Source organism: Hemitrygon akajei, chromosome 4, assembly GCF_048418815.1.
Source record: "Hemitrygon akajei chromosome 4, sHemAka1.3, whole genome shotgun sequence".
Lineage (NCBI taxonomy): Eukaryota > Metazoa > Chordata > Chondrichthyes > Myliobatiformes > Dasyatidae > Hemitrygon > Hemitrygon akajei.
In genome coordinates, this window is record NC_133127.1 from 79,917,430 (window position 1) to 79,942,700 (window position 25,271).

A 25,271-nucleotide genomic window follows, 5' to 3' on the forward strand; every position below is an offset into this window, starting at 1 on the left:
CAAATGGATTTGTAATTTGCTAAGAGGGGCTTTGAGAAAATTAGCTTCTTATGGAAGGAGGTATGATCAAACAAAGTGAGTAAGTTTTTTTTTGTCTGCTCATACTGACAGTGCCATTCTCAGCCACTGGGAGGATTTGACGTAATTTCTGATACCAGTTATCTCCTTGTGCTTTTTAAAAGTTGACTGTGTTCTGAGTAAATTTTTTTGTATAACAAAGTCTATTTGTTCTTAGCACATGGTGCAACTCACCATCAACTAGGTCAATAGCTGGATGAATTAATGTTTGTTCTTAGCACATGGTGCAACTCACCATCAACTAGGTCAATAGCTGGATGAATTAATGTTTGTTCTTAGCTCAGACACACAGTGCAACTCACCATCAACCAGCTCAATGGCTGGATGAGCTAATTTTCTTAAAATAAACTCATTTGCATAAAAACTGCAAAAAATGTATGCTTGCTTGCCATAATATGACTTCACTTCAAACCCAGCTTTATCAAATGTGAGGCAATTTGACAAATTTAAAAATTATGTGCTCAGACTGTAAAAACTGAAGATCTTGGGTGAAAATCAAAGATTTCATTATAAGGATCAAAGAACCTGTTAAAATTAGATATCTTGAATTACTTTTCTTCAATTGTATTAATCTGAATGCCTTTCCATTAGTTAATATTAAACACGAACCAGCAAATCCTCAATAAGAAATATTCAGTGTTTTTAAAATTACTTACACTGTCTAAACTATATATCGGCACCATCCACAGGATCCTGCAGAGGGATAGAAAATTATGTCACACTTTTTAATATTCAGCAATTTCTTCAGACGTACCTTGAAAGTAGCAAAATCAAAAATTATGGTGTACCTTATTATTGGTTTCTGTAAGTCTGGTTGAGTATAATGTACTAAATGTTGCAAGATGCCCCAAAGCGATATCGGAATAGTCATAAACACAAAAATACCTGCAGTGAACCATGCTTTATTGTGAGTTCCGACCTTGATTTAAAAATAGCAAAATATTACTGAAAATAAAATACCATGGACACAAACAATTTTTTAAACTGGTAATTCAACAGGAGAAAAATAATTTGATAGCAAGTTTAGTTTTGAGTGACATGTATGGAATGGAGATAACTTATTATGCAACAATTATTTTTGACACAGATACTATATTTTATCATAAATTCTAATGCCCATATTTATAATATATCCACCTAAAAATAATTTCCGGCCAGAAAAATGGATTTGGCTTTTTTAAATATGGAAGCTGGATTCTCATTAGGTCTTTATCAGTCGCATAACCCTTAACCAGGAACAACTTTTGAATAGCAACTAACTTCTGGAAAAGTTTTCTTGTCTCTACCAATAAGTCAAGTCAAGTCACTTTTATTGTCATTTCAACCATAACTGCTGGTAAAGTACATAGTAAAAATGAGATGTTTTTCAGGACCATGGTGTTACATGACACAGTACAAAAACTAGACTGAACTACGTTAAAAAAAACAAAAAAAAAGAGAAAGCCACACTAGACTAGAATAAGCAACATTGCTTCATTGATGGAATTCTTCAAAGTAGGGAGCTAAAGCAAATTGAGCCTCTTCAAAATGTGTGTATTTTTCTTTGTGTTTCCCTCCAGCCAAAAACTGCTGCCCCTTATTATACCCTTCCCCCTTTTACAATCTCCCAATTCAGCCCATCTTCTTCAGCCTTTTTGATAAAAAATATCATATTCCTTTCTCCTTCGAATAAATCTTGTCCACATATAAAGTATGCTTACCAAAAGCCTCAAGTCCAACTGCATTGACAAATTTTGATCACTTCCTCCAGATTACTATCAGCAGTGCTGAAGATCCAACATCCCACTTCATTCAACTTGCTACGCAAGTGTACTAAATATGAGCATTTACATTTAAGTGCAATTTGTTTTAAAGGAAAAATAGCTTAAAATGAAATTGAATGAGACCATCACAATACCTCAGATTTTTGCAGCTCCCAGACACAGAGAGGAATAGCAACAGCTACACCTACTATGTACAAGACTACAACCAAGGGGCGGATCCACTGTCTCCAATTCCCACAGGTGCACGCCATGGCTCTAGGATATGGGTATACCTTTCTCACGCAATACACCTCAGTTGATCAGACCTTACTGAATCCACATGTAGCAGAACGTGTATTACACTTTCCAATATGGATCCATTGAACTTGGTTGGCACAGCTTGTCCTTCCCGAAAACATTCACCATGATAAACAAATTTACCCCTGTAAACTATCAACAGTGTAGGCCTTGATATCTGGATATCCGCGCTGTGGAGTTCACCCTGTTCCTAGACTTCACCTCCCTCCACCCACCCCCCTAGAGCACCCTCCCTGTCTAAATCACGGACATCGTACTCTCTACAGTGGATGCAAAACACCTAGTTCCCCTCTTCGGTATACTGCCTCCTGTACCGCACCCTCTGCTCACCCCTACAGCTGTCTCAATCCCACCCTCCCCACTACAGGGGTGCACCCTGGCCACCACTTCCTCACTGCAAGGGGGCACCCTGGCCACCACTTACTCACTACAGGGGGCACCCTGGCCACCACTTACTCACTACAGGGGGCACCCTGACCACCACTTCCTCACTGCAAGGGGGCACCCTGGCCACCACTTACTCACTGCAAGGGGGCACCCTGGCCACCACTTACTCACTACAGGGGGCACCCTGGCCACCACTTCCTCACTGCAAGGGGCACCCTGACCACCACTTCCTCACTGCAAGGGGGCACCCTGGCCACTGGACACTTTCCGAACAGTGAGCTCCTGCTACGGGAACGGTGTCGGCGCTGAAGGTACCACTGGTGCCGGGTCTCCGGAAACACATTAGGCCCAAGCCTCTCGGTAAAACAGAACGGTCCTGCCCAGTTTAGTGGACACTCTGATCGAACTCCGACCCCATCCTCACACAGCCCAGTTGGTGGTGAATAGACGTCTTTCCCGAGCAGCTCCTCACCACGAATCGTCACCACCCCGTGGCGTCACAACCCAAACTACGCTCTGAATGGCGAGAATTGCTGTCAATCATGCAGCAGCCGGGAAAGGAATGGGTGACGTAAACAGAGAGGGTGGGCACAATCAGTCACGTGATTAGAGTGATTCGTTGGGCTGGATCTGCATTCGCTAAGGCCCAGACAGTGCCAGCCAGTGGGCATCAAACAGCGAGCAGAATCAGACACCCAGTACCAGCCAGTGGGCATCAAACAGCGAGCAGAATCAGACACCCAGTACCAGCCAGTGGGCATCAAACAGCGAGCAGAATCAGACACCCAGTACCAGCCAGTGGGCATCAAACAGCGAGCAGAATCAGACACCCAGTACCAGCCAGTGGGCATCAAACAGCGAGCAGAATCAGACACCCAGTACCAGCCAGTGGGCATCAAACAGCGAGCAGAATCAGACACCCAGTACCAGCCAGTGGGCATCAAACAGCGAGCAGAATCAGACACCCAGTACCAGCCAGTGGGCATCAAACAGCGAGCAGAATCAGACACCAAGTACCAGCCAGTGGGCATCAAACAGCGAGCAGAATCAGACACCCAGTACCAGCCAGTGGGCATCAAACAGCGAGCAGAATCAGACACCCAGTACCAGCCAGTGGGCATCAAACAGCGAGCAGAATCAGACACCCAGTACCAGCCAGTGGGCATCAAACAGCGAGCAGAATCAGACACCCAGTACCAGCCAGTGGGCATCAAACAGTGAGCAGAATCAGACACCCAGTACCAGCCAGTGGGCATCAAACAGTGAGCAGAATCAGACACCCAGTACCAGCCAGTGGGCATCAAACAGCGAGCAGAATCAGACACCAAGTACCAGCCAGTGGGCATCAAACAGCGAGCAGAATCAGACACCCAGTACCAGCCAGTGGGCATCAAACAGTGAGCAGAATCAGACACCCAGTACCAGCCAGTGGGCATCAAACAGCGAGCCGAATCAGACACCCAGTACCAGCCAGTGGGCATCAAACAGTGAGCAGAATCAGACACCCAGTACCAGCCAGTGGGCATCAAACAGTGAGCAGAATCAGACACCCAGTACCAGCCAGTGGGCATCAAACAGTGAGCAGAATCAGACACCCAGTACCAGCCAGTGGGCATCAAATTTCAGAGATCAGATTTCCTGCATCAGAATTGGAAAGAGAGAAAATAAGTCAGCTTTCAGTTGCAGAGAAGGAATGGGGAGGAATAGGTAGTAGAAGGGGAATATCTTTGTTAGGTGACACTTTGTCTATGGTAAGCATGGCTAATATTTCTATTTGTATTTATTTTATTTCTTACATCCATGGGAGTAAAAATCTATATGTTGCGTCCCCATCACAACCTATAAGCAATAAGGAAGGGAAATGTGGGAGTATATTACAAAAATACTAAGATTGTCAGAAACAGAATCAGGTTTATTATCTCTGGCATGTGACGTGAAATGTGTTAACTTAGCAGCAGTTCAATGCAATACATAATCTAGCATAATTAGTAAAATAAAACAATAATAAATAAACAAGTAAATCAATTATGTATAATGAATAGATTTTAAAAAGTACAAAAACAGAAATACTGTATATTAAAAAAAAGTGAGGTAGTGTCCAAAGCTTCAATGTCCATTTAGGAATCGGATGGCAGAGGGGAAGAAGCTGTTCCTGAATCGCTGAGTGTGTGCCTTCAGGCTTCTGTATCTCCTACCTGATGGTAACAGTGAGAAAAGGGCATGCCCTGGGTGCTGGAGGTCCTTAATAATGGACGCTGCCTTTCTGAGACACCGCTCCCTAAAGATGTCCTGGGTACTTTGTAGGCTAGTGCCCAAGATGGAGCTGACTAGATTTATAACCTTCTGCAGCTTCTTTCGGTCCTGTGCAGTAGCCCCTCCATACCAGACAGTGATGCAGCCTGTCAAAATGCTCTCCACAGTAAAACTATAGAAGTTTTTGAATGTATTTGTTGACATACCAAATCTCTTCAAACTCCTACTAAAGTATAGCCGCTGTCTTGCCTTCTTTATGACTACATTGATATGTTGGGACCAGGTTAGATCCTCAGGGATCTTGACACCTAGGAACTTGAAGCTGCTCACTCTTCTCCACTTCTGATCCCTCTATGAGGATTGGTATGTGCTCCTTCATCTTAACCTTCCTGAAGTCCACAATCAGCTCTTTCGTCTTACTGATGTTGAGTGCCAGGTTGTTGCTGCAGCACCATTCCACTAGTTGGCATATCTCATTCCTGAACGCCGTCTGTCACCACTTGAAATTCTACCAACAGTGGTTGTATCGTCAGCAAATTTATAGCTGGTATTTGAGCTATGCCTAGCCACACAGTTGTGGGTATACAGGGAGTAGAGCAGTGGGCTAAGCACACACCCCTGAGGTGTGAGGAGGAGATGTTATCACCAATTGCACAGATTGTGGTCTTCTGGTTAGGAAGTCGAGGATCCAATTGCAGAGGGAGGGACTGAGGCCCAGGTTCTGCAACTTCTCAATCAGGATTGTGGGAAGATTGTATACGTAACTGTTTTGTATACGTGTATGTACAGTAAGATATGCAATCAGATCAATATGTATTGATCAATCTGAAAGGAGTTGTCTCAGAGCCTGTTGGTCTTGGCCTTAACGCTGCGGTATCATCTGCAAAAGCAGCGTTCTGAGAAATGCTGAGCAACCGAGAGAAAAACAGACCAGTATCACAGACAGATGACTTGTGGAAATGGTTAGTCCTGTGAGAGACAGAAAGAGCGAGTGAGTACCTTTAATTGGAGAATTGTATATGGAGTCTTACATGCTATGACATGCCCAGACAACAGATAACATGTTGCTGCACAAGCTTGTTGTTCAGTGTTGTTTCTCTTTGCAGGAAGCTACCAACAGAGGTCAGAGTGGGAGTGGCATGGACAATTGACGTGGCAGCTGAATGTCACTACTGTAGCATAGATGCTCCACAAAGAGATCGCTTGACCTGTTTTCAGGTTCTCCAGTGTAGTATCATGAACACTGAATAGAGTAGAATGGATTGGAAAATATGGAAACAAATCACTGCTTCACCTAAAAAGACTGAGTCCTTAGAAGTTGGGAATGGAAGAGATGAAAGGACAGGTATTGAGTATCCTGAGGAGAGGGCTGAGAGCAGGTATCGGAAATAGATAAGATGCCATGATAGAGGGGTCAGGAAGAAATTACAGAGGATTCTATCAGCTCTCTGACACATCCACTTAATGCTGGCTGGACCACTACCCCACCATCAAACATAAAGCTATTGTCTTCCGCCATATTTTCTAGGGAGATCTTCCTTCCATAGTTTACAACCCTGGAGTGCCCCTGCTCTGCACAGTTAACTTCTAGCTTTTGTTCAAGGCTATCCAGACTCACCCTTTGTTTCAGCCTCTTGTCCCACTGAAATTATTTCTTTCTACCCTGATTCCATTGTTTCTCCCCGGTCCATTTTAAACATAGGATTCCCTTTTATACTTTAGAGGTTTCCAATTTATTTGTCCTGACTGTTTCATTTTCACCATTCATATAAACCCCTCTAGTTATCACATTCACATCAGGTGGGTCTGAGGGCTGAGGGCCCTCTGCTGGAGGCAGGCTCAGCGAGCAACTCCTAGTTATTTGGCTTTACTTCCCACCTCCCTGTTCCTATAAGGACCCTACTGCCTCCTCCCAGTTCCTTTTGTCTTAGTCACATTTGCTATGACGCTGGGACTTCCTGCACAGGTGTTCCTAAAATTCTTCCTTCTTCCTGAATGGTGGCTTAAGATCACTCTTGGTGGACTGAGGGCTTGACTGCATTGCAGCTATTTCTGATCATTGTTTCCTGAAGAGAGCAAGAGCGAAGTTCCAATAAACCTCATCTTTTACCCCCTCAACCTCTGCGTTTAGTGAGTCAACCTTAGCAGTGTTTGCCAGCTCCACAAAATTCCACTACCAGGCACATATCCCCCCCCCTTCTCTTTCAGCATTTCAAAGGAATTGCCCCCTTTTCAATTCCCTGGGCTGCTTTTCCATTGTCTCCTACCACTCCCCTTCTTATGGTGCTTTCCCATAAAGCCGTGGGATTTGCAACAGCTGTCTTTTCACCTCTTCCCTCTATCTGGGGACACAAAGTCTTCCCATGAGAAGCAACGTTCTACTGTAAAGTCTTTAGTATTCACAGTACGATCCCCTCTGCGTTGGAGAGGTCAGTTGCTGTGAGGATGGTCACATTGTGGAGCACCTACAATTAGTCCACAGGAGTAACTATGAGTTCTGGTTGCCTGCCACTTTAACTCACCATTCCACTTCCACTTTCAGCTATTTTCTAAGACCTCCTGCACTATTACAACACAGTCTAATGCAAACTTGAGGGACAATATCTCATCTTTTTACTGACACATTATGGAATGCCTCAACTTTCAGGCAATTTGCTGTTTCTTTTCATCTTATCAGAACTGGCAATTTATAAATTTGGCCAAGGTTTTCCCTCTTGTATAGCACATCTATTGGGCATGTCCCATAGCCTATTCAATCTGCCTCTTTAAGTCATTTGATACCAAGATATTAGAGGTATTTCATTTATTCTATCCACCCCCTCCACCTACTCCTCAGGCTCTCAGATATGGAATTTTAACTCTGTTTCTACTTCCACAGATGCTTCCTGACCTTCTGCATGGTTACTACTTTTGGTACTATGTAATTTATGATATTTAGCTTATCTGCTATTTTTGACAATCAATTTTACTATTCTGGGATTCCTGAAACTGGTCATTGAAACTCAGACAAGTATGACATGCAATTCAAAGGAATCATAAACATTTCAGGATCATATACTGAAATAAGTCAACTTTATTAACTGAGAAAATGTTTTGTTTGGAATATTTTTTGAGAGGTGAATTTGTGCTGGGATCTTCAGTCTTATGGAAATACATTATAGGTACACCATGCAACCCTCCAAGAGGACCACAACCTTGTGGTTTTGTGTGCCTCAGTGACGGGGAGAGCTATGTTGGTTGGAGTCAGGGCTTTATGCTTTGGCTCTTGGTTGAATCATCATCATTATGTGTCATGTCGTATGACGTGGACAATCATGGACTATGACCATGACTGCTCTTAGCAAGTTTTTCTACAGAAGTGGGCAGTGTCCTTATAAGATGGGTGACCCCAGCCATCATCAGTACTGTTCAGGTAGTGTCTACCTGTCATCAGTGGTTGCATAACCAGGATTTGTGATACGCACCAACTGCTCATATGATTATCCACCACCTACTCCCATGGCTTCACATGACCCTGATCAGGGGCTAAGCAAGTGTTACAACTTGCCCAAGAGTGATCTACAGGCTAGCAGAGGGATTGAATGATTTACACCTCCTTTGGTAGGGACGTATCTCCACCCCACCACCTATGGATGACCCTACTCTTGGCAGGGTCATCCATACTAAACAGGTCAAAGCGTAGAGGACAGACTAAGAGTGTTCCACAAATTCTCCAGGTTTGGGGATTCACCTCATGGCTAACAACCCCGACTGATAAAACAAAATTGTTACCAACCAGCAATGAAGAATCCTTCTACATCTGAATGCGATGATATTCCTGAGTCTCCACCTGGGACTTACATGACTGACAGTAGTGAAAACTGAGAGGAAGCTTCTGACATGATGAAGGAGGACCTGAACAGCACCAGAAATGGAGGACCTTCATTGTTGCCCTAAATCCCTGCGGCATAACATCGTGCAACACACCCCCTTTCAAACATCCACCACTGTCTATAAACTCGCATAGCAATTCAGCATTGCTGCATCTTAGGACCTTGGTCTCACCATAGAAACCTTAATTCTGGACTTTCTCCTGTCCTCCATTCAGTGCCTGGAAAAATATACTCTAATAAAGTTTTACATAACAGACCCATGTTTTCTTTGTCCCTTTGAAATATTGGAAATATCACCACAGTTTCTATTGAAGTGAACAAAATGGTGTCTGTGCGGGAGGAAACAGATGTCATGGAATAGTTGAATTGTTAGAAGTCATAGATTAGTCCAGTTATCTATTATAATCAATCATGGATTACGAATGCTTATGGACAGAGATTAGACTGAGTTATTTGGATTGAAGAGTGTATGTTTGAAAGAAGCGTTGCAACTGGCATTTAAATGATCAACTTCACCTAAATACATCACTCATCTGCTGGGTTTGGGGGACTGACAAGAAGTCTAAAGCTTACTGTCATGCCTAATCAAAATCACTGGCTGTGGGTCCAACAAAGTAATGCAAATGAAAATTGATGATATCAATATATTACCTGAGATGCCAACAGAAAATATAATTTGTGGCGTGAGTAAAGCAAAGGTAGACTGTGTCTGTCTCTGTGGAAAGATGTAGTGATGATAATACCCCTGATGATGCACCAAGGCCTATCCTTCAGAGTTTAAAACTATGTGTCTGAAGTTTAAGCTTAAAGGCAAGCTGAGTGGGTAGATAGATAGAAGGGCTTCTTGGAAGAGATAATTTAGAAAGTTGGTCCAATAACAGAAAAGATTGATTTTAAAGATACCAAGAAAATATTGATCAATATACAGCCAAGGACTGTGATGAAATTGCATGGCAGGGAATGGAAATGTGATATTCCCAGAAGCAGAGCTGTGGTTTTAAGTTGGCAATGTCAGCAAAGCACACACTTTTTGTGAGATAAAACAACTATTGAGATCATTCTTCAGAAGCCAGATGTTTTCAATGCTGATTGTCATGTGTCTGCTAGCTAGGTTGAGACATATCCCTGTTGTTTATTTAAAGTTTCTGTAGTATTTGTGTAATATTGTAAATATTTTGTTTGATTAAGATTTTTTTATTTGTTTACATTATTCATACTATATGTAAAAGAATATGAATGGCACACATCACCATGCAACCACGTCACAAGTGAGCACCTCACTAAAGTAAAACGAAGTAGACTTGTTTATCCCTGGGCTGCTGGGCTTTACTTTCGATTAGTTTATGGAATTACAAAACATAACAGTGGTGATGATGACATTTTAGAATGAACCCGAGACGACTACCTACCCATTGAAGTGCAGTATGTTTTTTTCTTTGAAAGAGGAGAGAAAAATGTTCAAGTCTTTTTTTAAAAAAGCACAGCATGTGTCTCTTTGGAAGAGGAGAAAGATGGTCAAGTTAAAAGAAAGGCAGAAAACAGATGGAATTCACATGTTCATAAACAGTGAATACTGGGTGATAGTAATTATAAATAAAAAAAGGCTGGCTACATTGGAAAGATGGATGCGTTCAATTGCACAAAAGATAACTGCGTGACATATACTGATTAAATTGAGCAGTATTTTGTAGCAACTGAAATAGCCAATGAAAATGAGCGGAAGTGTTACTGAGTTCAGTAAGTGGAAGAGCATGCACTTTGCTTAGAAGTTTAACTGCTCCAACCAAACTAGCTGAAATGAGTTTTGCTGATATCTTGAAAGTAATACAGCGTAGTGGCGCGCAAGGCACTACGAAAGGAACACACAGAGGCAGAGAGAGCTGAACTCGGACTTGTTTTACTGATTCAAACCCACGCGCTTAAAACCCCCCTTCCCATGGGTCCCTGCGAACAGCGGGGTGGACGTGACATCAGACCATCCCCGGAAGGTCCGCCCCGAGTGGGTCGCGCGTCTGCTTGCAGCTTCCGATGGCATTTCGAGCCCCGTGTGTGTGGACCGCCACACCACCCCCCCAAGAAATGTCCATCGGGGGAGTGGAGACCCCAGTCTGTCTGGCTTGCCAGGGTGCTGGCCCTGCCGGTGCGGTGCGGGAACTGTCACCGGCTGCTCAATGTCCAAGTGCGCCGGTTTGAGGGGGTCCACTGTAAAAGTCTCTTCCTGGCCACCCACCTCCACGACACACGTGGTTCTGTTGTGCCGGATCACCTTGACGGGTTCCTCGTATGGCCACTGTAGAGGTGACCTGTGCATGCCCCTGCAAATAAAAACATACTCACAGTCTCAGAGGTCTTTAGGGGTGAAGGATGGCGTGGGATCATGCCTGGAGGTCGGGACCGGCGCTAGGGTCCCAATCTTGTCCTGCAGCCTCGTTAGCACCGCAGCTGGAGTTTCTTCTGAACCTTGGGCCTCAGGTACGAACTCGCCTGGGACCGTCAGGGGGGGTGCCGTAGACCAATTCCGCCGAGGAGGTGCCCAGGTCCTCCTTGGGGGCTGTGTGGATGCCCAGTAGGACCCAGGGAAGCTTGTCTGTCCAGTTGGGGCCCCTGAGGTGTGCCATCAGGGCTGACTTGAGATGCCAGTGGAATCGCTCTACCAAACCGTTGGACTGGGGATGGTGCGCTGTGGTGTGATGCAGCTGGGTGCCCAGGAGCTGCGCCAGTGCTGTCCACAAACCAGACGTGAACTGTGCCCCTCTGTCGGAGGTGATGTTCGTTGGGAGGCCGAACCTGGCGATCCAGTTGGCAATGAGTGCCCTGGTGCAGAACTCGGGGACGTGTCTGTGAGCGGTACGGCTTCCAGCCATCTGGTGAACCTGTCTACCATGGTAAAGATATACCTGGCGCCCTGGGAGACTGGCAGGGGGCCGACGATGTCCACGTGGATGTGTTGGAACCTCCTACGTGGCGGCTGGAACTGCTGGAGGGGAGCCTTCACGTGCCGCTGGACTTTGGCAGTCTGACAGTGTTCGCAGATCCTGGCCCAGTGTCCGACCTGTTTGAGCAAACCGTGCCAGACGAATCTGTCTGCTACCAGCTTGATGGACGCCCGGATGGACGGGTGGGCCAGGTCGTGCAGCGTGTCGAACACCCAGCGCCTCCATGCTGCTGGAACCACGGGTTGGGGTTTGCCGGTAGACATGTCACACAGGAGTCGATCTGCTGCAACTCTCTGTCGAAGGCACTGTATTTCATCTCCGGTGGCCGTAGGTGCCGGCTGAAGAAAGCGAGCAGCCGCCACTGGTCTTCAACAAGCTGCTCCAGGACTCTGCCAACTGCAGTGTTGGAAGCGTTGATTGTGAGTGCCATGGGTACATCGACTCTCGGGTGCACTAGGAGGGCCACCTTTGCCAGCGCCTCCTTGGTCTGCTCGAACACCTCCGTGGACTCCGCGTCCCATGCCACTCTTTGGCCTTGCCGGCCATCAGGCTGAACAAGGGTCTCGATGCGTGCCGCCGACGGCACGAACCGATGATAAAAGTTGACCATCCCCAAGAATTCTTGCAGGCCCTTGACCGTGTTGGGCTTGGGGAACTGGCGGATCTTGTCTAGTAGGGGAACTGCGCCGTGCCGATTGACTCTGTGGCCCAAGAAGTCAATCTCCGCAAGCCCGAACTGGCACTTTGCCGGATTGATTTCCAGTCCATGGTCGCTTAGGCATTGGCAGAGCTGGCGCAAATGTGCCACGTGCTCTTGGTGCGAACTGCTGGCCACCAGGATATCGTGCAAGTAAATGAAAGCGAAATCCAGGCCGCGTCCCACCGTGTCCATGAGCCTCTGGAAAGTTTGGGCTGCATTCTTCAGACCAAAAGGCATCCTCAGGAATTCGAACAAGCCGAACGGGGTGATGAGGGCTGTCTTGGGCACATTGTCGGGGTGCACTGGGATCTGATGGTACCCCCTGACCAGGTCGATTTTTGAGATGATGGTCGCTCAGTGCAGGTTCGCTGTGAAGTCCTGGATGTGGGGTACCGGGTATCTGTCGGCGGTTGTGGCATCATTGAGCCTTCTGTAGGCTCAGCAGGGCCTCCATCCTCCTGCGGACTTGGGCACCATGTGCAGCGGGGATGCCCACGGGCTGTTTGAGCGGCGTATGATCCCCAGCTCTTCCATCTTACGGAACTCCTCCTTGGCGAGGAGGAGCTTGCCGGGTGTGAGCCTGCGAGCTCGGGCGTGCAGCGGTGGGCCTTGCATGGGGATGTGGTGCTGCACGCCGTGCTTGGGGTCGGCCGTGGAGAACTGCGGGGTGACTATGGAGGGGAATTCCGCCAACACCCTGGTGAATTCGTTAACTGAGAGGGTCACGGAATCCAGGTGGAGGGCTGGTAGCTTGGCTTCTCTGAGTTGGAAAGTCTGGAACGTCTCGGTGTGGATCAAACGCCGGGCTTTCAAGTCGACCAGGAGACAGTTGGTGCGGAGGAAGTCTGCCCCTAGTAGTGGCTGTGACACCACCACCAACGTGAAACAAGTGAAACGGCTGGACCCGATATGCAGTGTGATAGTTCGCGGGCCGTACATCCGAATACTGGTACCATTTGTGGCGGTGAGTTCGGGGCCTGGGACCGCGTTACGAATGTCCATATTCGAGGGGGGAAGCACTCTGATTTTGGCCCCAGTGTCTACCAGGAAGCGCTGCCTGGAGTGTCGGTCCCAGAGGTACAGGAGGCTGTCTCCGTGGCCAGCCGTCATTGCCATTAGCGACCGCTGGCCCCGGTGTTTTCTGGAAAAGCACATGGTGGACGGTAGCGGCGCGCGCCTGAACCCCACCTTTGGTGATAGAAACACCATTGCTCTGAACTGTTGACTTTTCCCCCCATGGGTCTCGGCGGCTTCGGTTGTAGGGCTGGTGCTTTGGGGCGCGCAACTGTGGCTAGGCCCATGGAGGCTGCTCCACGTTGCTTGCTCTGCCAAAGGATGTCTGCTTTAGCTGCGACCCCGTGCGCATCGCTGAAATCCTCACCCGTGAGGAGGAGGTGAATGTCCTCTGGCATTTGCTCGAGGAACAACTGTTCGAATAAAAGGCACAGCTTATGGCCGTTCATGAGCTCGGATGGCGTGCGGTCGCCCAGGCCGTCCACGTGTAGGAGCCGTGCGGCCTGCTCGTGGCTGGAGAGTCCAAAGGTACGGAGCAGGAGCGCCTTAAGCTGAGTGTACCTGTCCTCCGTTGGCGGCTGGTGTAGGAAGTCGATGATCCGGCCTGCCGTCTCCTGGTTGAGCGCTCTGACTGCGTAGTAGTACTGCGTGGCGTCGGCCGTAATGTTTCTGATATTGAACTGGGCCTCAGCCTGCTCGAACCAAACGTGGGGCTGAGTGGCCCAGCAAGTCGGAAGCTTCAGAGCAACCGTGTTGTGTGAATTGCTCGAACTCGTGGCTGGCTGCGGAGTCACTGGTTCCAGATGCCGTCTGGAACGTCGGGGTCACCAATGTAGTGGCGCGCAAGGCGCTACAAAAGGAACACACGGAGGCAGAGAGAGCTGAACTCGGACTGGTTTTACTGATTCAAACCCGTGCGCTTAAAACTCCCTTCCCATGGGTCCCTGCGAACAGCAGGGCCGACGTGACATCAGACCGACCCCGAAAAGTCTGCCCCGAGTGGGTCGTGCGTCTGCTCGCAGCTTCCGATGGCGTTCCAAGCGCTGTATGTGCGGACTGCCACACCAGGAACATTTAGAACCAAAACCATTGTTGATTGCAGAACGCTTTAGGCTTAAGAAGCAGAATCAAAAGGAAGGTGAATCAATTACAGCTTTTGTGGCTGAATTGAAGAGATTGTGAGCACTGTCACTTCAGTGCTAGACTTGATGCACTGAGAGATAATTTACTTTGTGGAATCTTACTAGAAAGCATTAAGAAATGGGTGCTGACTGAGGCACAATGCACATTTAAAAGAGCAGTTCGAAGTGCTGCATGATTGAAAACAGCAGCCAGAGACACAATTGAGTTGTGAGCAGGAACAAAGTTACAATGTCTAAACAGAAACCAGCCTGGCTGAACAACTTGGTTTACCATTGTAGCAGGGGCTCTCATACACCAAACTAATCAGGGTTAAAGGTGAAACTTGCAGAAAATGCCACAAAATAGGAAACAACCAAAGAGCATATAAGGCAGACAAAAATAAATGGACTGCACAGGAAAGAGAAAAAGATAAATGGTCAATTTGCAGTTTCAAAAGGAGCACTAATTTGCATGCTGTTGATAAAAAATTCTGATAATGATGAGAGTGACACAGGTCTGGGTAGCTTTGAGATTTACAATGTAAAAATTAACAATAGACAAGCAAAATGGCTTACACCAGAAGTGAACGGCAAATTAATTAAGATGGAATTGGACACTGGTTCAGCTGTTTCAGTTGTTCTACAAAATGAGTTTGAATGGCACTTCAAAATACTGAACTGGAGCCTGCAGATATCCAACTAAGAACTTATACTGGAGAAAAGATAATTCCTGTGGGAATGATATTTGTAACAGTGAAATATGACAACCAACAAGCCACATTGGGCTTGCATGTGGTAAAAACAAGAAGGCCATCACGGGGGGCATGAGTGGCTGAGACAACTTCAACCTGATTGGAGATTCATCCATCAGTTGCGTGCCACATCCCCTGAAAGAGAGTCAACTGAAAGTGATGACATTGGAGAACTCAAACATATCAAGGGTAAAATAGTGTTAAATTAAAATGCCACACTCAAGTTTTACAAAGCCCATCCAGTTCATGCCATCCTGATAATGAGCTGGATCATATGTAGACTGAAGGAATTATTTTCAACACCACTGGTCCTAGTAGCCAAGATGCATTGGTCTGACAGGATATGTGGTGATCTTAGGATTCAGGTCACCATTGACCCAGTACTGAAAGTGCATCCATACCCTTTGTCCAGAATAGAGGATATCTTTGCAAACCTTTCTGGAGGGAAACACTTCAGCAAAGTGGACAGCTGAGGCCTTCCAACGGATCGAGATGGAAGAAGATGCTACTCCGAAGTAAGCCTATTATAGTTTAGTTTTTCTCACCATAACCACTTACAAAGGACTTAATAGCTGTAAATAAGCTTATTTTTGGAGTAGTATCTGTACTTGCACTCTGGCAAAAAGTATGGACCAGGTACTGCAAGGCTGCCTCTGCTCTCAATGTTACCTGATGACATCATTGTTATCTGTGAGGATGACAAGGAACATCTTCAAAATCTCAACATAGTTTGAAAAGTTTAGAAGGTTATGGGCTCAGAGCACAATGCAACACATGTGAATTCTTTAAAGCAAGCATCACTTACCGTGGTCACGCCATTTACGCAAAAGAATCACACATGTGTGCTGAGAAAATTCAAGCAATGGAGGATTCCCCAAGGCCAAAGCACGTGTCACCATTGCAGTCCCTTGTAAGATAAGTCACTTACTATAACAGGTTTCTCCAGTCTAGCTAATATGCCCCTCCCCTTTAACTTACTACTACCAATTAGGAAGAAACGGCAATGGATAGTTAGTAATGGATTTTTTTTAAGGATTATATGGGTCGGCACAACATGGAGGGCTGAAGGGCCTGTACTGTGCTGTAGTGTTCTATGGTTCTATAAAGCAGTGTGAGGTTGCTTTTCAAAAGACAAAGGAAATGGTGATGTCAGATACTGTACTCACACATTATGATCCACATAGTCCAGTGAAGCTTGCTTGTGACACTTCACCCTATGGTATACAGTGGGTGCAGTCACGTCACATGTTATGAGTGAACACCCATTGCTTTTGCATCATTCCCCTTATGACTACAGAAAAAAATTATGCACAGATTGACAGAGAGGCTTTGAGCCTGGTTTGAGGTGTAAAAGATTTCATTCAGTGCCTGTATGTGAGAGAGTTTACCCTCATTACTGATCATCAGCCACTAGTATCCATTTTCAATCCACAGAAGGGTGTTCTACTAACAACAGCAGCACAAATGCAGAGATGTTTCTTGAAGGACACGATTACAAGATCAAATCCATGCATACAACTAATCATGGAAATGCTGATGGACTGTCCTATTTACTTGGAAAGGAAATAACCAAACAATTTACAAAGGAGGGACACTCCTTTTGATGTATTCTCCCTAATGCAAATCAAAAGTCTCCTTATTACAGCCAAGATGATCCAACAGGAAACCAGAACAGACCCCATACTGTCTCAGATCTACATGGGACCCAAAATAGCTGGAATATGCTGCAGATATTCCTGTTCCCCCATTTTTACCAGTGCCATGATGAACTTGCCTCTGACAGAGGTGTCCTTACGTGGGGGTTAAGAGTTGTTGCACCATCCAAAGTGAAAAAGAATCTAATACAACCAGATTAGACATACACAGGCATCATCCCAGAAGAAGATCACAGAGTTCGTCATCAAAACGTCAGTTATAATCGATACCTGTACCCGGCTTGAAGCCCAAGAAGAGTTTATTCATTGAGAGATAAAGTGTTGGCGGAGCCTCATGCTGGCCATCTAGGTGTGGTGAAAGTGAAAGTGCTGGCTCAAAGCCTTGTCTGCTGGTGTGGGATAGATTAGCAGATCAAGCAGCTTGTCATACACTGTTTGGGATGCTAACATGTCCAGAAGAAAGTTGTCCAGAGCAGTCAGTACCACTTCCTGCAGGCCCACAGTCAACTCCTACAATCACCACGGGTGGGGGGGGGGGGGGAGGAGGGTGGCATCTAGAATCTGAGATTGTTTCACAGTCACAAGTTTCATTTGCCTAATCGAGTGACGTCCCTTGAAAGACGTTATCTGACAAGAGTAAGAAATCCTCCACAGCGATTAAGTCTTTTGAGGTGCATTCTATATTGAGTTGGAGTTTATAGGCAAGCAGGGAGAATTGTTGTGTATTTAATATTTTAGCAGTATTTGAGTAATATTGTAAATATTTGATTAAGCATTCTTTGTTTACATAATTAATGTTTATACGTAAAAACATGTGAAAGGCAATAGACAATAGGTGCAGGAGTAGGCCATTCAGCCCTTCGAGCAAATACTGCCATTCACTGTGATCATGGCTGATCATCCACAATCTGTACCCCGTTCCTGCCTTCTCCCCATATCCCTTGACTCTGCTATCTTTAAGAGCTCTATCTAACTCTTTCTTGAAAGCATCTAGAGAATTGGCCTCCACTGCCTTCTGAGGCCGAACATTCCATAGATCCACAACTCTCTGGGTGAAAAAGTTTTTCCTCAACTCTGTTCTAAATGGCCTACCCCTTATTCTTAAACTGTGGCCTCTGGTTCTGGACTCCCCCAACATCAGGAACATGTTTCCTGCCTCTAGCATGTCCAATCCCTTAATAATCTTATATGTTTCAATCAGATCCCTTCTCATCCTTCTAAATTCTAGTCACTCCAATCTTTCAACATATGACAGTCCCGCCATCCTGGGAATTAACTTCGTGTACCTACGCTGCACTCCCTCAATAGCAAGAATGTCCTTCCTCAAATTTGGAGACCAAAACTGAATACAGTACTCCAGGTGTGGTCTCACCAGGGCCCTGTACAACTGCAGAAGGACCTCTTTGTTCCTATACTCAACTCCCCTTGTTATGAAGGCCAACATGCCATTAGCTTTCTTCACTGCCTGCTGTACCTGCATGCTTACTTTCAGTGACTGATGAACAAGGACATGTAGATTTTGTTGTACTTCCCCTTTTCCTAACTTGATACCATTCAGATAGTAATCTGACTTCCTGTTCTTGCCACCAAAGTGGATAACCTCACATTTATCCACATTAAACTGCATCTGCTATGCATCTGCCAACTCACCCAACCTGTCCAAGTCACCCTGCATTCTCATAACATCCTCCTCACATTTCACACTGCCACCCAGCTTTGTGTCATCTGCAAGTTTGCTAATGTTACTTTTAATCCCTTCATTTAAATCATTAATGTTTATTGTAAATAGCTGTGGTCCGAGCACCAAGCCTCGCGGTACCCCACTAGTCACTGCCTGCCATTCTGAAAGGGACCCGTTAATCCCTACTCTTTGTTTCCTGTCTGCCAACCAATTTTCTATCCATGTCAGTACCCTACCCCCAACACCATGTGCCCACTAATCTCCTATGTGAGACCTTATCAAAGGCTTTCTGAAAGTCCAGGTACACTACATCCACAGGCTCTCCCTTGTCCATTTTCATAGTTACATCTTCAAAAAATTCCAGAAGATTAGGCAAGCATGATTTCCCCTTTGTAAATCCATGCTGACTCAGACTGATCCTGTTAACTGCTATCCAAATGTGCTGCTATTTCATCTTATATAATTGACTCCAGCATCTTCCCCGCCACTGATGTCAGGCTAACTGGTCTATAATTCCCTGTTTTCTCTCTCCCTCCTTTCTTAAAAAGTGGGATAACATTAGCCACCCTCCAATCCTCAGCAACTGATCCTGAATCTATATAACATTGGAAAATGATTACCAATGCGTCTACGATTTCTAGAGCCACCTCCTTAAGTATCCTGTGATGCAGACCATCAGGCCCTGGGGATTTATCAGCCTTCAGTCCCATCAGTCTACCCAGCACCATTTTCTGCCTAATGTGAATTTCCTTCAGTTCCTCCGTTACCCTAGGTCCTCTGGTCACTATTACATCTGGGAGATTGTTTGTGTCTTCCCTAGTGAAGACAGATCCAAAGTACCTGTTCAACTCATCTGCCATTTCCTTGTTCCCCCTAATAAATTCACCCGTTTCTGTCTTCGAGGCCCAACTTTGGTCTTAACTAATTTCTTTCCTCTTCACATACCTAAAGAAGCTTTTACTATCCTCCTTTATATTCTTGGCTAGCCTACCTTCGTACCTCATCTTTTCTCCCTGTATTGCCTTTTTAGTTATCTTCTGTTGCTCTTTAAAAGTTTCCCAATCTGGCTTCCTGCTCATCTTTGCTATGTTGTACTTCTCTTTTATTCTTATTCTGTCCTTGACTTCCCTTGTCAGCCATGGTCGTCCCTTACTCCCCTTAGAATCTTTCTTCCTCTTTGGAATGAACTGATCCTGTACCTTCTGTATTATTCCCAGAAATACCTGCCATTGTTGTTCCACTGTCATCCCTGCTAGGGTATCTTTCCAGTCAACTTTGGCCAGCTCCTCCCTCATGGCTCCATAGTCCCCGTTGTTCAACTGTAATACTGACACTTCCGATTCTCCCTTCTCCCTCTCAGATTGTAGATTAAAACTTACCTTATTATGGTAACTACCTCCTAGTGGCTCCTTTACCTTGAGTTCCCTTATCAAATCTGGTTCATTACACAACACTAAATCCAGAATTGTCTTCTCCTTGGTAGGCTCCAGTACAAGCTGCTCTAAGAATCCATCTTGGAGGCACTCCACAAACTTCCTTTCTTAGGGTCCAGCACCAACCTGATTTTCCCAGTCTACCTGCATGTTGAAATCCCCCATAACAACCGTACCATTACCTTTGCGACATGCCAGTTTTAACTCTTGATTCAACACATCATTATGTCACCACGTTATAAATGAATGCCTCACAAAAGTAAAAGGAAGGAGTCACATTTATCCCCAGGCTCCCATATTTACCTTTCAATTAATTTATGACATTACAAAACATAACAATCCCACTTCACTGATGTAGTAGTAGGTAAAAGAAACATTGCAAAGTTTGCTTTGCTATGGCAGCCAGATAGATGTTCGAGCAGAACTGCATTACTGAAGAATCTGTGAGGACTCCATGAGGTTGAAGAGGAAATCAGCTCAGTCGATCATCAAATAAGTCAACATGGTGATATGTAATAGAGTGAATCTTAGATTGTTTTAAACAGTCAAAGTTCAGAGTACCATTTGGATAGTGATTTAGCATTTTCAGAGGAATTGGCACATGTGCAATTATTGATGTGGACTATTTCAGAGGAATACATAAGATGCTTGGACAGTATAAGAGAGCAGATACGGTGGAGTTTCAGGACAATAGCTGCAACATTGCTAGCATCTGCAAATATGCAAGATGGTATGCAAAATAAAAATTGGCATGAGATATTGTAGCAAGGTAATTTTCAAAATCAGGTTTAATATCACTGGCATATGTTGTGAAATTTATTGTTTTGCGACAGAAGTACATTGCTATACAAAATAATAAAAACTATAAATTACAGTAAGTATAAAAAAGAAATTAAATTAAATAACTAGCACAAAAATAGAGGATAAAAAGACTGAGGTAGTGTTCATGGGTTCATTTTCTATTCAGAAATCAGTTGGTGGAAGGGAAGAATCTGTTTCTGAAATATTGAGTGCATGTTTTCAGGCTCCTGTACCCCCTTCTTTATGGTAGTAATAAAAAGAAGACATGTCCATAATGATGCCTTTTTGAGGCATCGGCTTTTGAAGGTGTCCTGGTTGCTGGAGAGGCTGGTGCCCATGATAGAGTTGGCAGAGTTACAACTTTCTGCATCTTTTTCCCATCCTGTGCGGTAGCCTCTCAATATCAGATGGTGCAACCAGTTAGAATGCTCTCCACAGTACATCTGTAGAAATTTGAGAATATCTTAGGTGACATACCAATTCTTCTCAAACTCCTAATGAAAAATAGCCATTATTATGCCTTCTTTGTAATTGCATCAATATGTTGGGCCCAGTATAGATAGTTCGAGATCCACCTTAATTTTTATTAAGTCAGAAGGTATTACTGCAACTGAAGAGACAGTATAGGCTTTGTGGAAGAGCTTAGTTTCTATAAGGCATTTGCCACTTATGGGGTTAATGAATGGCTGGTAATAACTTTAGATTGTGCTTGATATGTTAATGGAAGATTCCACTGTGATGCAGAGGATAATAGTTCTGAAGATCCTTTGAGAGATATAACATTAAGCATGAACCTACTGTTGTCAGTTCCAAAAAGCAATTGAAGATCAAAAAATGCAGATGTTAGAAATTGGAAATAGAAACACAAAATGATGCAAAGACTCACTAGGTGAAGTAGCATTTGTGGAAAGAGAAAATGTTAACATTTCAGGTTCAAGATCTTTCATCGGAACTGGGAAAGCTAGTTTAAGTTGTGTCGTTGCACCTACATGCCTCTGAGCGTCAACAGAGCCTGAGCTCTTCCTGTTTGACAAATAATTGGTTATTTTGGTAAATAAACTCATATTTTCCCACACTGTATTCCATTTTCCATGTTCTTATCCACACGTTTAGCTTGTCCCCATCCATTGAAGCCTCTTTGAATGTATGGGTAAGAACACGGAAAAAGGAATACAGTGTGGACTAAAAAGAGTTATGTACAAGGAAGAGAAAAGTCCAATATCTATGGGAAGTCAGAGTGAAAGTCAAGATACAAAATAGTGTGAATATTAAGTTAGGGAACATTAAGTAATCAAACTAAAAACAATTATGTGATTGACTTCATGGTATTTTGTAATATGGCAAAAGCAAACAATGACTGCTACACCTGTTAGTAATTGGTAAGTATTATTTATCCCGTGTTAGGTTTGGTGTCAAACAATAAATGTTAAGAAATATTTTATGACATGCATATTTCCACATAGATATAGAACAATTGTATTCTTGTATAATTTTAGTGTGAGTTACATTTCAAACCTGTTTGGAGAAGTAATCCATGGGAATTATTAATATGTGGTATGAATCCTGTAGATGTTAAGTCCAACTCATACAGTACATCATAGTCAAGACAGTCAGAAATATAAGTGCAATTGTGAAGAAAGCATGGCAGCACCTCTACTTCTTCAGGAATCTTACTTAAAGGACTCTATCTTATTACCTCATGTTTTTGTTGTTTAATGCTATTCATTTATATTTGCATTTACATAGTTTGTTGTCTTCAGCACGCTGGTTGATCTTTCATTGATTCTGTTATAGTTACTACTCTAGATTTGCTGAGTATGCCCACAGGAAAATTAATCTCAGAGTTGTATATTGTGATTTGTATGATAGTAAATTTGCTTTGAACTTTGAAACTGAGTAAATTTATGTTTGGTTGATATGGCTCAACTTCATACATCTAAATATTTAATTGAGAGTATTATTTACTGTTTGTGGACTGTTGATAGTTTGCATTCAATTATTCCATTTTTAAAGGGGATCATTACATGAGTGGGTAGATTTTGTCAGCCACTGCTTTCAGCTGAAAGTTGATTGCCTTCCATAAAGGAAGTTTTGTTGGTATAGCTATCCTTAGAACTACCAATAAAACCTTAGAATTTCCTTAGCTTTTCCTTAGAACACAGATACTTCATGTAGCTTAGAAACTTTTCTCTTTCCTCCAAGAGTTCTCTCTTTTACCCTAACATCTCTTTTAATTTCCAGTTTGGGATTTATGTTTTCCTAAATCTCTACCCCAACCTTTCATTACTTCCTGTCCACATCCAATTCCTGCCACCTTCACAGATTTGAGACCTTATTAATCCAGTGGGTTATTTACCTGTGACTACTGGCACCCTCCTAAATGCCAATCAAGACACATCACTGCCTCCTCACAAGCAGCCATGTTACTTACTGTACCTAGCAAACTTCCTGCCAACTGTAAAAACAGAGCTCGTTTTGTCACTATGCTTTCCACCCAGCTAACCTGATTTAAAACTGATTCTGCCAGTGGACCAGCTGATTGTGTCTCTCTGTCTCTGCTCAATATAGTCAATTCTTGGTGAATATGCTCCAGGCTAGCGTGAGTTTATTATATAAATAATTGCAAGGGATTCTCAGGAGTCACCGAGAATGTTGCATTTCTGCACAGATACTTCAGATACATCTTTGAAGAGTTTTCTCCGCCTCCTGATAAAATCTTGCCATGTTGGAGTTTAGAATATTAGGTGTCTGGTATTGGGCATGTGGATGATATTGTCTGCCTTATGGATTAATTTGTTATTATATAGGTTCATTTTTGGAGATATTTTCTTGGAGACAATTGTGCTATTAGTTTGTTAGTTTGCTAGTGAATTTGGAGAATTTTTCAGAGGCAGTGTTAGTGATTTTTTTAATACTTTGAAGTGTCTGCTGTAGATGCTGAGATCCATAGAAGAATGGGGACTACTACTGACCTGCTGCTCTTGAGCTTAGTTTTAGGACAATGCTCTTGTTCTTCAAGCACACTTTTCCTTAGTCAATCAAAGTCAATGCTGGTGCACTGAAGGCCAAAATGAATTCCACATTTGAGCCTGCCTTCGCTGAGACATGGTTCCTGAGATTTGGACATGATCTATGGAGCTCGGCATCTGGATCTGGACACATAGGAGTGATACTTACACTTGTAAGTTGACTAATTTTAGAGTGAATACAATTCTGGAATGGAGATGACTAACTCGAACAATTTGTCTGATTAAAAAGACAATGCCCAGTAACTGATGTATTCTATCTTTTTTATGTTTATCGTGAGGTATAGGTCATGTCAACTAAATCTCTTGATGGATAATATCAGCACTGGGATTTTGGAGGAACCTTTTGACCAACACTGAGAAGATTGAGGAGCATCCATGTGATAAGCTTTCCTATGGCAGGCAGCAGGGAACCCTCTCTGTAGCTGTTAATTGGACATGTCTTCTTTGTTGCAGGTGGTCATGATTATGTCATTCCTGAGATTGCTGCCAGAGACTTCTCATCCCAAATGAGGAAGGTTGAGGGCATGTTCTACATCAGAAGTACTCCTTTGCCGGTAGGGATTGCATCTGCTCTGTGGTTTAAGATAACCTCATTAAAATAGTGGGGAAAGACAATGAATACTGACCTTTCATAAAATTAGACGTCCTGAGGATCTGAACTTTTTGAAAAGTTTTTATCTATTTAACATGGAGTAAATATTTCGATCAAGCCAAGAAGCTGGACCAGATAAGCAAAAGTAAACAGAAATTAAATGTGGCACAGTGGAGGAACAGATTGGAAGTGAATTTAATAGCTGGAAGGAGAAGGTCTGTATAGCTGAGATTCAGAACGTACAGTTATCTATGATGCAGAGAGCTTTTTCCATGGTAAGGTACAGAGAGAAGATTGGTTCCACCCTCAGCAACTGAGGATGCTGTGGGATGTGAGGCTGGTTTAGAGATAGACAATAAAATGTTCGATTGGGATAAAGTTTTGATTATTAGAGGCATTTATTTGAATGAAGAGGTTTATGGAGGACAAGATGTCAGTGATCTCAGAGAGTGTAGAGTATGAGTGAATCACAGAAAGTAGCTTAGAGGAGAGGCCAAGAGAAGAAATAAAGAAGACTGTAAGGTTCAGCTAAGTTAGTGGGATAATTAAACTTCATCATCAAGTATAAAATGGATTTTCAAATTCAGTAGCTGCCTGAGAATTAAAACAAGTAAGCAAATTGTAAAATTTCCTTGCGGACAGCAACAAATAGGTGGTTCTGTATGTTGGTATCATCAATGAAAATAAATATTGAATTTTGTTATAGAGGTTTTCATTTTTATTCTATCCTCTTGAATTGTATATCTGTATTATTTCTAAATCTATAGATATGGGATGCATAGGTTAGTACCTAGGCTGACGTGAACATTATCCTGGTGTCCATTGGTTATTCAGAAGCAGGCACGGCATCAGGATAATTCCAGCAAAGCGCGTTGAGATCGTTCTTTCATAAAACTTTGTTGAGTGT

General features: G+C 43.9%; 1 protein-coding gene across 2 annotated transcripts in view; it reads right to left on the reverse strand.

Moving 5' to 3' along the window:
• The window catches only part of tmem184c (transmembrane protein 184C), a 32,233-nt gene extending 29,215 nt beyond the window's left edge, over positions 1 to 3,018 (reverse strand). The window contains exons 1-3 of one of the 2 annotated variants that reach the window (XM_073042928.1): positions 1,976 to 3,018; positions 867 to 997; positions 735 to 771 (exon numbers count right to left, since the gene is read on the reverse strand). In XM_073042928.1, the coding sequence (XP_072899029.1) occupies positions 735 to 771; positions 867 to 997; positions 1,976 to 2,092 (285 nt within the window). In that variant the 5' untranslated portion in view covers positions 2,093 to 3,018. Of the gene's footprint in view, positions 1 to 734; positions 772 to 866; positions 998 to 1,778; positions 1,942 to 1,975 lie in introns of those variants that run through there. The other variant, XM_073042929.1, reaches the window with a different exon arrangement.
• Between the last annotated feature and the right edge of the window lie 22,253 nt (positions 3,019 to 25,271).